The following is a 15,195-nucleotide window of genomic DNA, read 5'->3' as shown; positions in this document are numbered from 1 at the left end:
TTTGGTTCTTCTAAACTCGTTATTTTTAAATACTGTTGCTTCCTTTTGCTGGTCTTTCTAATTGTTTGTTTGTTGACCAGAACATCAGACCTAAGTACCAAGATGTGATCAGATTAAGGATGTGTCAATGTTCCGGAAAGATTATTTGTATATTGGTGGTTTCTCACCATTGATAGTGATTAACTTATACTTTGTTGGTTCCCATTCCCTGCTCAGAGTCTTGATAATGAGGATACATGATGGTAATAATTATGGTTGTCCTTACAGTTCTGCTAGGACTTGCATTGGTGGGCTGTGATGAGGGTTTTGTTTTCTTTTATTTATAATAACTTGCTAACTTCATGGATCCTTGTTCTGTCAGATTATCTGCTGTTAATCATGACCAGTGATCAGACCTGTTATTATGGGCTGATGTTCTTAGATGGATAGAATATCTTGTGAAGGGGGTGTGAGCACTTGATAGTGCCTCAACCATCACCTATTTTTCCATTAGATGTGACTTTATGTTAATGTGGTTACTCGTGTTGCCATGGGTTTACTTTTCATTCATTGGAGTTTTGTGAATTCATATTAACATAAAATGTGTTTGGGTGTACTAAAAATCTTGTTATTTCACGTTGTTTGAAATATTTTCATGACTTTTGTCTGGGGTGCTTGATTGTGTGATGAAATTTCAAAAAAGTTCTAGTCAAATTGAATTTTAAAAATTGATATTTTGTCTATTTTCATATTGGAATTTTTCCATTTTCATCTATTTTCTTGTTAACTATAAAACTTCCCTGAATGGGATTTATTTAGAATCCAAATGTGGCCTTGGTGGTCTCTGTCACCGTTTGCTGATTCTTGCTTTCTTGATTTCTTTTTTTCTTCGTAGTTTTCACTTGTCGTGGTAGATGCTAATTGTCATTTCTATTGCTGTTGTTGTTTTTCAGATGTTTGCATTAGTTGTGTGTTGTGTTGAATGGTGGTCTAGCTTTTTTATTTTTTAGAGAAAAAACTTTTGGTAGATTTGGTTGGAGGAATGCTGTCATTGTTTTGGTGATCCTTTCCTGTCAGCTGGTTTTTGTGTCAGTCAGGTCTTACACGATGTGTTGGTGACATTTGGAGGGTATGATCTTTAATTCAAGGTTCTAACTTGGTTCTGTTTTAACTCAACACTTCTAAATAATGCCTGTTGTCTCCATATAGCTTTGGCCCGGTTGTTAATCAGTGATCGGAATTAAAGACCATGGATTATCGTTGTTTGAAAGAGATGATTTGTATAGAGGGGGTTTGTAAAGCCTTTGATAGTGATTCTGATATATTAAGCGCCATTGTATTCGTACTCTTGATGAGGTAGATGTCAATTATTACTTCTTGTTGCAGTTACTCAAGGGCTACATTGGCTGGGATAATCGTTAAGGCATGGTACCATGATTTCTGTAAAGGCCTTATTCTTTGAGTTATGGTTTTTCTGCATTTGATAGCGATTCTAATTGTATTAATCGGCATTTTTTGTCTGAACATTTTGTTTAGGATGGATGTTTGTTCCTTTCTGTATTATTATTGCACTGTTGCAGCCAAGTTTCTTGGAGGTTCTTGGAGGCACTTCTTCGTTGGGGATCTGAGGTTATTTTTATCTCTTCTTTTCCATATGTTTGGTTTTCTCCATTTGCTGACTTTTATCGTCTCAATTGTGTCATTTAGGATCAGATTTAAAACTAAAATGTCATCGGAATTAAGGTGATAGATTGCCATTGTTTGGGAGAGATGATTTGTAGAGAGGCGGTCGCTCACCTTTGGTGGTATTATTGATCGTATTGATAATCTTTTTCCCCTTTAGCCTTGCTAGTCAGAATGGATGTTAATCATCATTCCTGCACTGCCCCCCCTTCATTGTAAATTTTGTATTCTCATATTAGTCTGTTAATCAGTGATATGTTCTGGGGTTTGGAGTTTGGTGGACATGATATTTATGAATCTTAGACATGTATGCATTTTGTTAATCAATGAGTCGACTTATTATTCTACATTGATGAAAGTTTAGATGGCATGCTCTTTATAACGGGTGTAATTGTGAGTTTGATCGTGATTTAGATTGTGTTTATGAGCTCTTTTTCTTGGTGACATTCTATTCAAAGCAAGTGTTGATTATAAATCATTATTGCAGTCTTGTGGGTTCGAAGACCGAATATGTGATTGGAGAAGGTTATAAGTTGCTGAATTTTAGGAGTTGTGTTGAAGAGGGGTTCTCTAAGTTTTACTAGGATGTCAATTATCACTTTCTATTACCATTCGGTTTTGTTTGATGGTGTTCTTGATTGTTTTTTTTTTAAAGTAACTTACTGATTTTGTGCATGTTTGTCATTTTGAGACTGTTCTTTTCATATGATCTATGGGTTAATTGGTGACAAGATTTGGCATCTCAGACCAAGGTTGGAGGAATCGGTCTTGACCCTGTACCGGTTTTCTTGCGGGATGGCTCGGTACGTGCTTGACACAAGGGAATAGACGGGGGAGGAAGAACGAGAGAGGAAAAGAGAGAGAGTGGGGAGGGAGGGAACACATCCCATTTTCGGAGCCGGAACTGTACCCGTGAACCACCGGTACGGTTTGAAATGGGCAGAACCGGCCGGTTTGGGTCGGTTTCGCCGACGTTCTCTCAGACTGATGGTGGTTGGAGGACATGATATCTATCGAGGAGGTATCGAGCTCCAATTAGGGATTTAGATTTTGCCAACTTGCATATCTTTTTTCCCTGGTAGACATTCTATTAGGAACATGGTGTTGATTTAGTGCTGTTACTGTTGCATGTCATGCAAGAAGTTTCGTTGAAGACACTTCTTGTTTAGGGGGTTTTTGATTCTTTCTTTCTTGGTTCTTTTTAACTTGCATTTCTTTTTAGGTATTGTCATCATTGCTGATCTTTGTATTCTCGATCTTTCTTGAATCAGTGATCTGACTTTTAGTGTCCAAATATGTGGTTAAATTGAAAATTATTTGGGATGCCAGGTTTCGGGAGACTTGAGTTGCTGATGCTGTTGCAATTTTGCAAGGTTTTGCATTGACGGGAACTGTTTATATCCAATGGTATTACATGTTTATTCTTAATAAATTATATTGATTTTATGGATGTTGTTGTCCACTTCACTGGTTTGATTTTGTGGATGTTGTTGTTTATTCTTAATAAATTTTGTTTTTTTCAAAGGAAAGAAGTAATAAGACATATATTTGTTTTCTTGAGGGTTTATGCTCATAATCATTATTAATGAATTTGTATTTGAGGCGAAGACTGGAGTTGACTAGATGTCTGTGAGAATGTTCCTTGTTATGCATTCTTCCTAGTTTATGTTCGGGCACATGGATGGGAGGCCAGTCTGTTAGGTCATATTGTCTACTGTGCTTCCCTGCGAAAATTCTTTTGTTGAAAGGTCTTGCGTCTTGCTTGGAGTGTTTTAAGCCTTCGTATGATCTGAATATAATTTGTGGCCTATGCTCATAGTCTGTTAGGTCATGTTATCTACTGTACGTCCCTGCTATTATTCTTCTGTTGAAAGGTCTTGCATCTTGCTTGGAGTGTTTTAAGTCTTCGTATGATTGGAATATAATTTGTGGCCTAATGGTATTGATTTTTGTCATGTAGACAATTGCTGATTATGGTACTGCTTGAGTTGGTTTTTCACACCGGAAACTGAAATGGTGGCCATTGTTGGTTGGAGGATTTCATTTCAATAACAATGTTGCTTATCGTGTTGTCATGGAGTGTTGATGCTTTTCTCTCAATGGGATGTTTTACTTGCATACCATGGCTTGATTTTTTGTTATTGTTGTTTGTTGGTTGCAGTTTAACACTGCCAATGCCGGTCCCAAGCCCGGATGAGAAAAGTGGAGGGAGCTGTTATTGTTAAATGTAGTTTCTTTCACTGAGCAAATTTGAGCAGCCCGTCTAATTCAGTTAGCCAAGGACTTGATCAAATCCTGACGGGCTGACGGGATGTCCTGTAGGACACCAGGATGGGGCGGGGTGCGTCCCATTTCAAGCGGTTGACCACCGCCTAAAGGGTTGCCCTCCAACCTCCATTTTTTTCTGAGTATTTATTCATTTAGCTGGTTGATGAGGGTTTTTTTCCCTCTCAATGATAAAAGAAATTAGATTTAAATGCTGATGAATCCGAGAAAGTTTCAATTGGTTTGTGATTGGAGAGATGTATGAATTAAATAATGAAAAGAGAAAAAGTAGAGAGCTGAAGAGAGGTTAGTGGATTGAAAAATAAATTGACCCTAAAGAAGGAACTCGATGCAAGTTTAAAAGTACAGTTTTTTTTATAGGATGGTCCGCGCAGCAGACAAATCGGAGCCAAAATTATCCAGAGAGATGATGTCAAATCCACCATTTTCCACTTGTTTGTTGCATGCTTCTTTTGTTGCATTTTTGGTGCTCTGTGTGTTGCAATGCAAATTCAAATCTCTTTTGATCTGTGTGCCGTCTTAAAAGATATCTTCATTTTATATAGAATATGTCTTAGTTGCAATAATAGTCACTTGAAGGAGAGCTATCCATTACACACAACTTCAAAATGTCGAAGATGTGATTTGACTTTTCCATTTTATCCATATGAAAGGGATCCTATATATATATTACTTGTCTTGGTATGATGCTAGTTCGGACTGTGGAGGATGTTTGCTAATTTAATGCTGCTGAGTTGTTTTCATTATTTTTAGAAAAATGAAGCAAGAAATCTGTCTTTTACCATCATCATTGTTGATGTTACCTTAATTGCTATTGGTCATTGCTACTATCATCTCTTTTATAATCATTATCACTACTGCTAATATGCTGCTTTGACTTCTGCCATCTTTGTTGGAGTCGTTGCTTTGTTATCATCCATACTATGACCACACTATTGCGGGGCACTTTGGTGCTTCAATCACCATATCTGCTACCGCCGTGGTGCTATGTCACTAAATCTAAAGACAAAAGAATGAAGCACCTTGAGTGTTCTAAATATTTTTTTTGGTTATTTATTACGAAGGATGGGATGACAGTAAGCTTTCTGGAGTATCTATGGTCTTTCAATCAAAATTTATTTTGTTTCATAATGGTTTTTTTTTTTTCAATTTTTAACCAAGAGAGGCAAAATCCTGTGTGAATTTGCAGGTATCTCACTCAAATGAACTGATTGCCGTATGTTTTTTGCTGTCTGGTATAGATGGAAGAACCACAATGCTTTGGTATTTCAAAATACGACTATATCCATTAATAATATTATAGGTTCTCAATATCGTTTTGACATTGTGCAGGTTCAGCATGCTCGTTATATTGAATCACCCACCCATCAATTGGATGTAATAGTGATGGGTAATACTGCCCGGATGATGACAAGGCCGGTGCTTACTTCGTATTTAGAGGAGCTGACGATTTTGTATGCTGGCGCTCGTGCATTGCCTGCCATCCGTCCCTTGCTGGCTGAGGCTTGGGCCCTCTGTGAAGCGCTCAGTGGCATTCTGCTGGGGCTTCAATGCCTAATTGTTCCAAGTGATTCTCTTAGCCTTGTGGACATTCTGACCTAGCCGGAGCATACCCCTTGGACAATTAGGCCTTTAGTTCTTTTTCAGAAATTTCAAAGTTTCAGCATGCTTATCGGAGCCGAATGCATTAGCTGATTTTTTAGCAAAAATTGGATGGCAATGGCTTCGGGTTGTAGACTGGAATTCATCCAGTCCACCTTGCTGATTTGATGCGTTATTTAGGCAGTGGGTTCGCTATTTTGGTATTGGATCTCGTACCGGTGCCACACTAGCACAGTATCCGTACAAAATTGGTACGGTATGGTATGTTCTGTATCATTTGGTTTAGGCAGGTATGGCATATCACATTGATGGACGTGGATTGTTTTTGAGGGATGATCAACATGGATTGTTTAGCAAACAATCTAAGGCAGAAGAAATAAATGTCTCAATTTATTTAGACTTGCAGGCAAAAGGATATTTGATGAATGGTTGTTCTGTCCGCATGTAGTACTCAGCCTGATTCAAATGTAATCGTATAATATGGCAGATGAAGGACAGGTTCAACGTCAGTCACCTACCATGCTGGGTCTGCTATTTACTGACAGCAGTCTGGTGTTTTGCTTTATTATCTTCATAGGAGTTATTTTATGCCAGGGTCTTGATATGCAATTCGGAGCCATGGGATGCTATCGTGTTTTACATGAAGTATATCTATATTAATTTCTACAAAAGTAAAAGAATTGATTATATTTTTATGGAAATAATTGGCTGTTAAATATCAGTACCTATTTAAAGCAAGTTGACATAAGCACAATTAACTAGTGGTTGAGAGACTTTACGCTGTACCAGAGTTCAGCAATTCAAATCCTAGCTTCAGCATGAATGCAATATTCTAAGAAATCCTGTAACCCGGTTATCAGTCCGGAGATTCGGTCCGATTATTTGAGAACTCCTCTCATAAAGGTGATGAGAACTCAGAAGTTGACATGGTCTCTAATTTCTAAGAACTTTTCCCATAAAGATGACATGGACTGGAGGAACTAGTCAATCCTATAAATCTCATCGTCTCACCTCTTGCTTGAAAGAATTTAAAGAATTGGCAAATCTTCTCTCATATGGAAGGTCATCTGGATCATAAAAGACGCTAATTTGGAGGCGTAACTCCTCGTCAACGACTATTTTTGCAAATTCCTCAACCTTGACTTGGCTCAAGTACATTCGGATTCGTTTTTTTTTTTCCACATGACTGGCCTCACAAGCATATTCGCATGGGGGAAAGGTTTGGGTATATGTATTCTGTTGTCATTGTTTACCACCTTATACTACAACGCCCTTTCTTGCTGCTGTACGGAACATGATGAAAATTCCCTGCAACATCAGTTCACATGGTTAGAGTATTACGGTCCGGTTCTATTGCAAGCAATGCTATTTCTCTTGGGTCCTTGCTTCCATTGTTTTTACTTGGACCCTTGTGGTCAGAGGGGTGATGTGTATCTGGTCGCTTGTTGAATCGAATCTATGTTATTTTTCCTTTCTTGTTAATTTGATAAAAAGAGAAAAGATTATCGACCCCACCCAATTTATTGAAATAATAAATTTAAAGTAGTGCAAGGAAGACTCAGCTCCAACCCTTGTGATTTTAGCAATTAAAGTAGTTGGCTCTTATATTTTTTCACTTAGAATTGATATCTTACATTACATTATTGAATACTTAGGATAAATTAAAAAAATAATTCAAACCAAAGGCTTCGTATTATTATTAAATTTATTAGAACTAAATTTGAGGAATAACAATTTAATTGCATTTACAAGCTTTATTTACTATGATATCTTGAAACATGGAGTTGCTAAGATCTGGTCTCTATGATGTGGAAGATGCGGTGGCATTTTAATCTTCTATGATCTGGTCATACTTAAAATGTATACCGAGGATGGCCCTGTTTCTTTGGAAGGTGACCTAGGGTAGATTGCTGACGAGATTGGTGTTATGTGGGCGGGGACTAAGTATCCATCCCTAGTGCTCTAAGTGCCAGGTGGATGAGACTATGGACAACGTTCTTTTTTCAGTGCGAGCAGGCTAGGAGAGTCTGGAGGCTTGTCGAGATCCCGCTGGACGATTGGTGCCACTTGGACTCTTTCTTGCAGGTGCTCAGACGTTGGGCCATTGCCTCTCAGACTCAGCTGGTCGCCGTTGAGGCGACATATACTGCTTATCAGATTTAGCTAGCCAAAAATGCTTGGACGTTTGGTGAGGTAGCCCTTCATCGAAGTTTATTGTTGAGCGGGCGTGGGTACAGGCAACAGAGATTGTCCATGCAGATCCGTCGGATGGGCCTTTGATAGAGCTTTTATTTCTGCTCGTGTAGCGCCTCGAACGGTGTTTTTCATTTGGGAGCCTCCACCCTCGATTTTCCTCAAGGTCAACTTCAATTGATCCGTGCTAGATGGCGACTGGAGGGGGGGTGTTGACTTTGTCATCAGAGGCCCAAACTCCAAGGTGGTTGTTGTTGGTGGTTGCTAGATCTTCGAGACTTCGGTCCCGGAAGCTGAGTTGAGGACGGTATAGGTTGGTTTAAGCCATGCTCGACACGTGTTGCAGGCTAGAGCAGTTATACTTGAGAGAATTCGGCTACGATTATCGATTGGATCTAGGAAGGCACTGATGGTGTGGGTAGGTGCCACCCCTTGCTTCGAGACATCTGGGTGGTCTCATACACTTCAGAGGTGCCATGTGGGTCGGAGAGAGGGAGCTGCCTAGAGTGCTCCATCATTTACTGTTTTTCGACTTTTTCAGATGTGTATGTACTAGAACTATATGAATCATCTGTTTTTTAAAAAATAAAATATTGCAAACCAACTCTTAGAGGTATGATAGGTGTCTAATAATAGTTTCAAAGTTCAGGACATTTTAATATGGTGCCCACGTTGATAGGTGGCTAATACAAGGATTTTAATTTATATTATTAAATATAGTAAATATTCAAAAATAAGTGAAAATTTTCATGATCTCGGTACCGAAAATCTTAATCACTGTAGGGGTTTGATTTTGAATTTTATTAATTAAAAAAGCGTTGTTTAAGAAGATAATTAATAGGGAAAAAAAATATTTGCATGAATTTATATTAACCGAAATAATGATGATTATAAAATTTAAATCTATCATATGAACGATATACCCGAGATAGCAACCTCTGCTTTTTATATCGACCGTGAGAGGGAGGGGGCGATTTGAGAGATGGTGAAAGAGGAGCCCTCCCAAGCTTTAACAGAAGACGAACGGCGGGCGCTCCGCGGAAGCAAATTTGCCCCGCTCCCCGCGCCTTCTCGAGCCCAGCCCAGGTTTCTTCTCTCCCCTCTCCTTTTTTTTTGTCGTCCTCGTTGATCCTTCTCTAGGGTTTTGTTCGTCCTTTCTCCCCTACTTCTTGATATGGATTCGAATGGAATGAGGAATTGGTCTCAGGTCAATCTATTTCGCTGTTAGGGTTATAATCTATAGCAGCGAATAGGTTAATTGGAATTATTTTTGTTCTGTTCTGCTTTTTCGGGTAGTTATTTCACTGATCAAACGAGTTTGAGAAACTAATAGGAAAAAGGTTTGCAAGTGAGAAGACATGAAGAATGTAATAGGAAAGACAGTGCAAAATTTGAACTTTATGAATGAATCTAATATTTCAGTTGAAAAAGGAGCAATCTTGATGTAAGATAGACAGATCATGGGACATGTGTTTGCAAAGTAGTTTCTTGTAAAAATATGAAGAAAGGCGGATAACCTAAGGCATCCTGTCCACTTGGGGGCAGCATTTTTAAGTCTTAGAACAGTTCTTCGTGCCGATTTGAAATCTTTCTGGGTTGCTCATATATTGTAGCACAGTGAGCTGTTTGCCAATGAAAGAATAAGGTAAACTGGATTGATCTTGAAAGAAGATTTACATGTTGTTTGTTTGAGAATACATTGCTTAATACGGCACAGTGGCATGTCCTTGCCAAGCGCTGATCATGGAATTTATTCTGTTCTTTGTATGTAAAATATCAATCAACATGGTAGAAACCATAACTATAGGCGCCGAGCCTAGTCCACTATATTGATGGCCAGAGGGCCTTATGTGGTGTCATTAACTAATTTCTGACACGGCTTAAAATTAGGGGGTTCATCAAATCGTCTAGAAATGATCTAATCCTATAGAAGGTCTGTTTTTACTTCCGCTCCTTTCATATTTTTCATAATTTCAACAATAAAATATGTAGCAGTGAAGGTTTGCCATCTCAATATCGAACTCTGTATCGGTACCATGTTGTTAAAGTATCGGTTTGCTATCTCTGTATCGAATCCTATATCGGTTCTATGTTGTTGCAATATCGGCAATCCCTGCATGGGGATCAGTTTAGCATATTGAGACTTGGTAAGCCCCCAATACTGAGTCTCGGTTTGGTATTGGTATATTTGATATGCTCTGTATGGAGCGATATGCACCAATACAGCGAAATCTTGGTCCCCATTCTTTCGTATTTTTATGTTCTTAAGCATGATTTTGAAGTTACGCTTTTTTGTAACTCTATGGTATGAACTCATAAAATTGTATTTATGGTATTTTTTAGTATATATAGTGACAGAGAATGCATATTAAGGCATTGTTCTCCCATTCTATGATGTTTTGGTAAAGAGGGGCTCAATTGCGTTTAAAGATTTTGAAAAGAAAACAAAGTGAAGTATGAAAACTAAAGTGGATGTATATAGAGAAATTGAGGAGGAGTATGTTGATAGCCTTTATAAGAATGAGTAATAGACCATTACCATAAAGTTTAATTTGATAAATAGAACAAGGCTAGCTATGCTAATAGTTCATATGGATAATGCAATATAGATGATAATTCCTTTTGGGTCATAAAAAATTCTATTTTAATACCTATTAGGCTCTATTATGGCTCAGTAAGTATCACTGCATATTAATCCTGACATTTTTCTCCTCTATGAAAAAGGGTGCCTCACCCAGGTGGACCAGTGACAACAAACAAAGCTGCAGCTTTAGCAAGGTTTCTTGAACGAAAGCTTCAACAACCACATGGATTGAAGTCCGTAGATCCGAATCTTCTGGAATTGGCCGTGAGAAATGCAAAGGCAACTGTGCATGCTAGTAATGGTATAACGATCATTGCAAAATCCTTTTGCCATTATGACTGTTTGTACATTTTGCTGGCTCTGAATCTTCTGTAACTGGCCGTGAAAAATTCCAAAGCAACTGTGCGTGCTACTAATGGTATAACAATCATTGCAAAATCCGTTTGCCATTATGACTGTTTGTACATTTTGATTGCTGCAAATGTATTTAGATAGATTAATCATTCATAGTACTTATTAATCTGCAAAAAATCTCTTGGTCCCATTAGTTAAGAGTTAAAAATTGTCAGAGCCAATAATAAACTCTTTTAGTCATTTCTTTTTTTCGGGTCTTAGGTTTTGTATTTTTTCTCATTATTCACTTTGTTTTTCTGTCAGCAGAATTTGTTAACAAATATAATGTGGGGAAACATTCAAGTTTCTTTTGAATTTTTAACAATGGATTAGCCTAGATGTGAGAGAGGAATATGTAGATACTTTTACTATTTAAATTTAGACATTCATATCTTGTCTCAAGGAAACTCTAGTTTTTAAAATTTCTTTTATAGGAAACTAAGATTATGATTGAGAAGCAGCTCAAGATGATTATAGTTCACATAATTAGGCATTAGGATATTCTTCTTGGTTATTTTTACTACTTGTTGGAACATAGATATCCAAGATTCCATAATCATGTAGGCTCGGCGGCTTAAGTTGAGATTCATTCCATGCCTAGTCTTTATACATAAATCTTTTCTTTCCACATTGTCCTATCTTATGAGTTTCTTTCTCTATTAACTTGGAGTTCAACTAATTATGTATATGCGCATGCACACATGCGTGCCCATGCATAAATTTGAATACTGATACAACATCATGCTCTTGACCTGCTGCTGGGGCTTTATGTGGACGTAGTACAGAAATACATGTATTATTTTTATAAGAGATTCATCTAGTCTCAGGATAACCATAGTTAGATTAATGCATGTTAAGAATAATATGCCTCATTTCTGTTGGTAATCGTAATAGTCGACACAAATTGCAGAATCATGAAGACATGAAGGCTTTGACTTCTTTACACAACTTATATTTGCCCTCCCATTATTTTTAGAGTTTTACTATCTGCTCTTGGATTTATTTCATCCTTTGCTATATTTTTATTCTATACATACGTATGTACATGGAGAAAGGTGGGCTATTAATCTGCTGCTTGGCCCGGTTATGGACCTAGCACATCCCATCCAGGTAGAGTGTTGGCCCTTTGTATTTGTTTGCAAAACAAACACATCTTCAGCCAGCCAAGATCAAGAAATTTGATATGGTTTCATTGTGTAGGGACTATTGCTTTTGCACACTTACTATACTGCCTTCCAATGTGATCTTTTATTCTTAAGAATCCAAACTGGAATTTAGGTAATGAATTTGTAGATATTTGCATTCCCAGTGTGCTTCCTTGCTTGTTGGGATGAAAGATTTTTTTTTTAAGTCTATATTTAAGCTTCAGTCCTCAATAACTATTCTACACGCTCTCCAAATTTGCTCTCCAAGTTACAGTTGAGCTTAGAACTGTTGTGCCACCTGCACAAGAATTATGTTGTTAGTTTGATCTAATGCAGTGGGAGGAAATTGCATTTCCTTTGCTAATGAATTCCATTAGTTTATTATCTGCAAAGAGTAATATGGCCATTGGCTGCCATCAAAATGTTGCGATATTGATCTGCACTTTTGGTTGTCATATTGAAGATGAATTAGTGGTTTGCTGTAAAAATCCAACTGTTCAATATCATGTCCTGCCATTTAGTTACGGACTTCTGTTGAAATAGTTGTAGGTAGCTTAGAGATTCCCTGCTGCACTTCCTTCGGGGGTATCCGTTTTCTAGGAAAAATATTTCAGCAACACATTCCAGAAGCAAACATGTTTCTAACTTGGATATGCTACTCTTAAAATATGGAGATGCATCCTGTATGTGTTTCTTTAAGTGCAGGTTCACATACGCTATTTATGCCATGTCGCCATGGTCGGTAGAACCGTCCCGAACCGGGCAGTTCCGCCCTTTTCGAGCTATACCGGTGGTCATCGGTACATTTTGGCTTGTAAAAACTGCACGCTGTCAGAGCCAGAGAAGGAGAAGAGAAAGAGAGAGCGAGCGGGGGAGGGAGGGAGAAGGAGAGGCGGCAGATGCCGGCGGAGGGCTGCGGGGGGGCTGGCGAAGGCCGCGACAACTGAGGCCACCTCTCCTTCTCCCTCCCTCCCCCCACTCGCTCTCTCTCTCTTCTCCTTCTTCAGCAGCATGCCTTCTCTCGGTACAGGCTCGGCACGGCCCATACCGAGTGGTCCTGCCGGAGAACCAGTATGGTGCCTGGTATCAGTTCCTCCGACCTTGCATGTTGCTGTAATGTAATGTTTCATAAGATAGAATTACTTATTTTCATTTATTTTTTATTTGCTTAGGATCAAACAAATAAGAACTTCAGCTGCAAGCATAACATACAATATTTTGAAAGCCATGAGTATTTGTGTGATTAAACCCACTTATGGACTATCTCATATATGATTTAATTTATTGTCTAGTATATATTTATGTGCGTGCGAATTTATGTATTTTCCATGAAATTTCTTATATGCTCCAACCACTTGACTTTTTGTAAAGGGATCATCCAATTTGGCCCCTTATCTCACATGTTTCTATTCTTGTGCGCCTAAAGTTTATTTAAGGGTGTTCTTGTGCTTTGTGGGTTTTTTCTTGTGTAAATGCTAATGAGTTTTACCACCCATATATGTTTTTGTTACTACCTGTTGAACTGAAAGATCAATATGTTTTCTAGTTAATACACTGCCAACAAGATGTTTAAGATGTCAGAGACAGCAAATAACTGAGGCTGTTTTCTCCCTCCACTTGTGCTTCCACAGAATATGAACTCGTAACTAGAATGAAAATAAATAACTCCTAACTTTTTCTCCATCACAGAAGGGCCTTCAGCCTCTGGAAGAATGATACGACATGTTTCTTCCTTTGGGAACTCCTCTGAGGTAATACAGTTGAGCAAATTTCTTTCAAAGAGTTGGCAAGGTACCATTGTAGACAATATTAACTCTTGCAGGATTCTGGAGAAGATCAAGATAAAGAAGAAAAGCCAAAGCAAAAGAAAAAGAAAAAGAAGAAATTGGACTCCTCTGAGGTAATACAGTTGAGCATTTTTCTTTTTGAAAGTGGTCAAGGCATTGTTATTGACATTATAGGGTCTTCCAGGTTTCTGGAGATGATCTAGCTAAAGAAGTAAAGCCAAAGCAAAAGAAAAGGAAAAAGAAGAAAAAGAAGGTAGTGCAATCTTCTTTTAGTTTCCTCTTTTGGTTTCTGCTAATGCCTTTTTAATTGCAGGTGGTGCAGAGCCCCAAAAATCACAAAGATGTAAAACAGAGAAGGATTAAATGATGATTATTTGTTCCTCAAAATGTAGCTTTAAAAAAGGAATGATGAGTCCATAACCTTCAACACTAGAAGTGAAACAAGCATTGGTTCAACATTCTGGTGGCTGATGTTTAGTTCTTGTTGGACCTTGGTTGGAGTGATAGCAGCTGTTGAAAGTATCGACTGGCCACTTTCATGGTCCACCCGAAATGCAATATCTTTTGGTTTTGGCTCATTTCGATGCATTCAGTGTCTTCAAACTTTCGATAACCAGTTTTAATTGATAACTTGCACAGTTGGACAAGAAAACAATATGGCTATATGAGCTTTTGATTCTCTCATAGAAAAGACATTTATGATCCAATCCTTCACTTGGTAAATTTAATTGGGCTATGGTTTTTGTTTTTTTTGGGGGTTCTTGATTGATCTAAATTTAAATAGTTAAAACCTGGTTTTGAACTAATCCTTGCAAAAGTGGAATTTGGGATCATTCAGGTCCATTAGGCTGGATCTGTAGGATCCACGGACACTCTGACCGCCATGATGGAAGAACAATGCCCGACTCAGAGATCCAAACTTTGAACATGGGAAGGTGGGAACCATCGGGATCTAGGCAACTTTGTTATGGAAAAATATTCAGTATATTAGTATTATGGTTCAGTTAATTGGTCTACGTAAAAAGTCAGCAATTATTGGTTTTACAATTTAAACTAAGAACAACTATTTTTCATGAGAGATTGTAGCGTCTGGGAACTCTCTGAAAATGGATGAGGTTTCCGAATGGCGTTACCTGGTTTTTGGTCTAGGAGTGATCCTACGTGATCCTGAAGTTTACTGTTGCTACAGCAAAGGAAGATCTGTTATGCTTGCATAAAACGTCTCCGAGGAAAGTGTCCATCTGGCCTTTTTCGTGGGATATGTGGGTTTTGGTATCTTAATCTGGGCCAAAATGCCATTATCCTTTTTTTTTTTTTGATACAACGGCGACCGATCTTGCATAAAAAAGAGAAACATGGTGCTATCTAATCCAAAACAGGTAACGCTAAAACAGTCTGATACAACAACGAGAGCTATATATCTTTTGTAAGATGGAAGATCCAAGGGGTATGATCGAAACATTATCATGATATTGTTCTCGTGAACCATAAGAGTAAGAATCTCTGCAATGGGTGAGACAGAACCTTGCTTGCTACTCTCTAG

General features: G+C 38.1%; 1 protein-coding gene and 1 long non-coding RNA gene across 2 annotated transcripts; both read left to right on the top strand.

The window, feature by feature from the left end:
* The first annotated feature begins 3,826 nt into the window (after positions 1 to 3,826).
* Positions 3,827 to 5,962, top strand: LOC103707298 (uncharacterized). The gene is made up of 2 exons (XR_015974318.2): positions 3,827 to 5,211; positions 5,281 to 5,962. It is a non-coding gene; the product is annotated as an uncharacterized LOC103707298 (long non-coding RNA).
* Positions 5,963 to 8,669: 2,707 nt separating this feature from the next.
* Positions 8,670 to 14,230, top strand: LOC103707299 (uncharacterized). The gene is made up of 6 exons (XM_008791735.5): positions 8,670 to 8,829; positions 10,468 to 10,628; positions 13,555 to 13,616; positions 13,688 to 13,765; positions 13,837 to 13,905; positions 13,966 to 14,230. Exons 1-6 carry the CDS (start codon positions 8,726 to 8,728, stop codon positions 14,017 to 14,019), a joined length of 528 nt encoding a protein of 175 aa, XP_008789957.3. The 5' UTR covers positions 8,670 to 8,725; the 3' UTR covers positions 14,020 to 14,230.
* The last annotated feature ends 965 nt before the right edge of the window (positions 14,231 to 15,195 follow it).

Source organism: Phoenix dactylifera, chromosome 17, assembly GCF_051530095.1.
Source record: "Phoenix dactylifera cultivar Ajwa chromosome 17, Ajwa_hap1_PhDact_Kaust_v1.1, whole genome shotgun sequence".
NCBI lineage: Eukaryota > Viridiplantae > Streptophyta > Magnoliopsida > Arecales > Arecaceae > Phoenix > Phoenix dactylifera.
The sequence above is the reverse complement of the archived record's forward strand: the minus strand, read 5'-3'. Positions and strand labels throughout refer to the sequence as shown.

Bases quoted from the DNA above. Each gene is read 5' to 3' on its own strand.
- LOC103707299 (XM_008791735.5), top strand. From the start codon at position 8,726: ATGGTGAAAGAGGAGCCCTCCCAAGCTTTAACAGAAGACGAACGGCGG. The intron at 13,766-13,836 runs GTAATACAGTTG...AGGGTCTTCCAG, and splicing joins AGAAATTGGACTCCTCTGAG to GTTTCTGGAGATGATCTAGC. The intron at 13,906-13,965 runs GTAGTGCAATCT...TTTTAATTGCAG, and splicing joins GGAAAAAGAAGAAAAAGAAG to GTGGTGCAGAGCCCCAAAAA.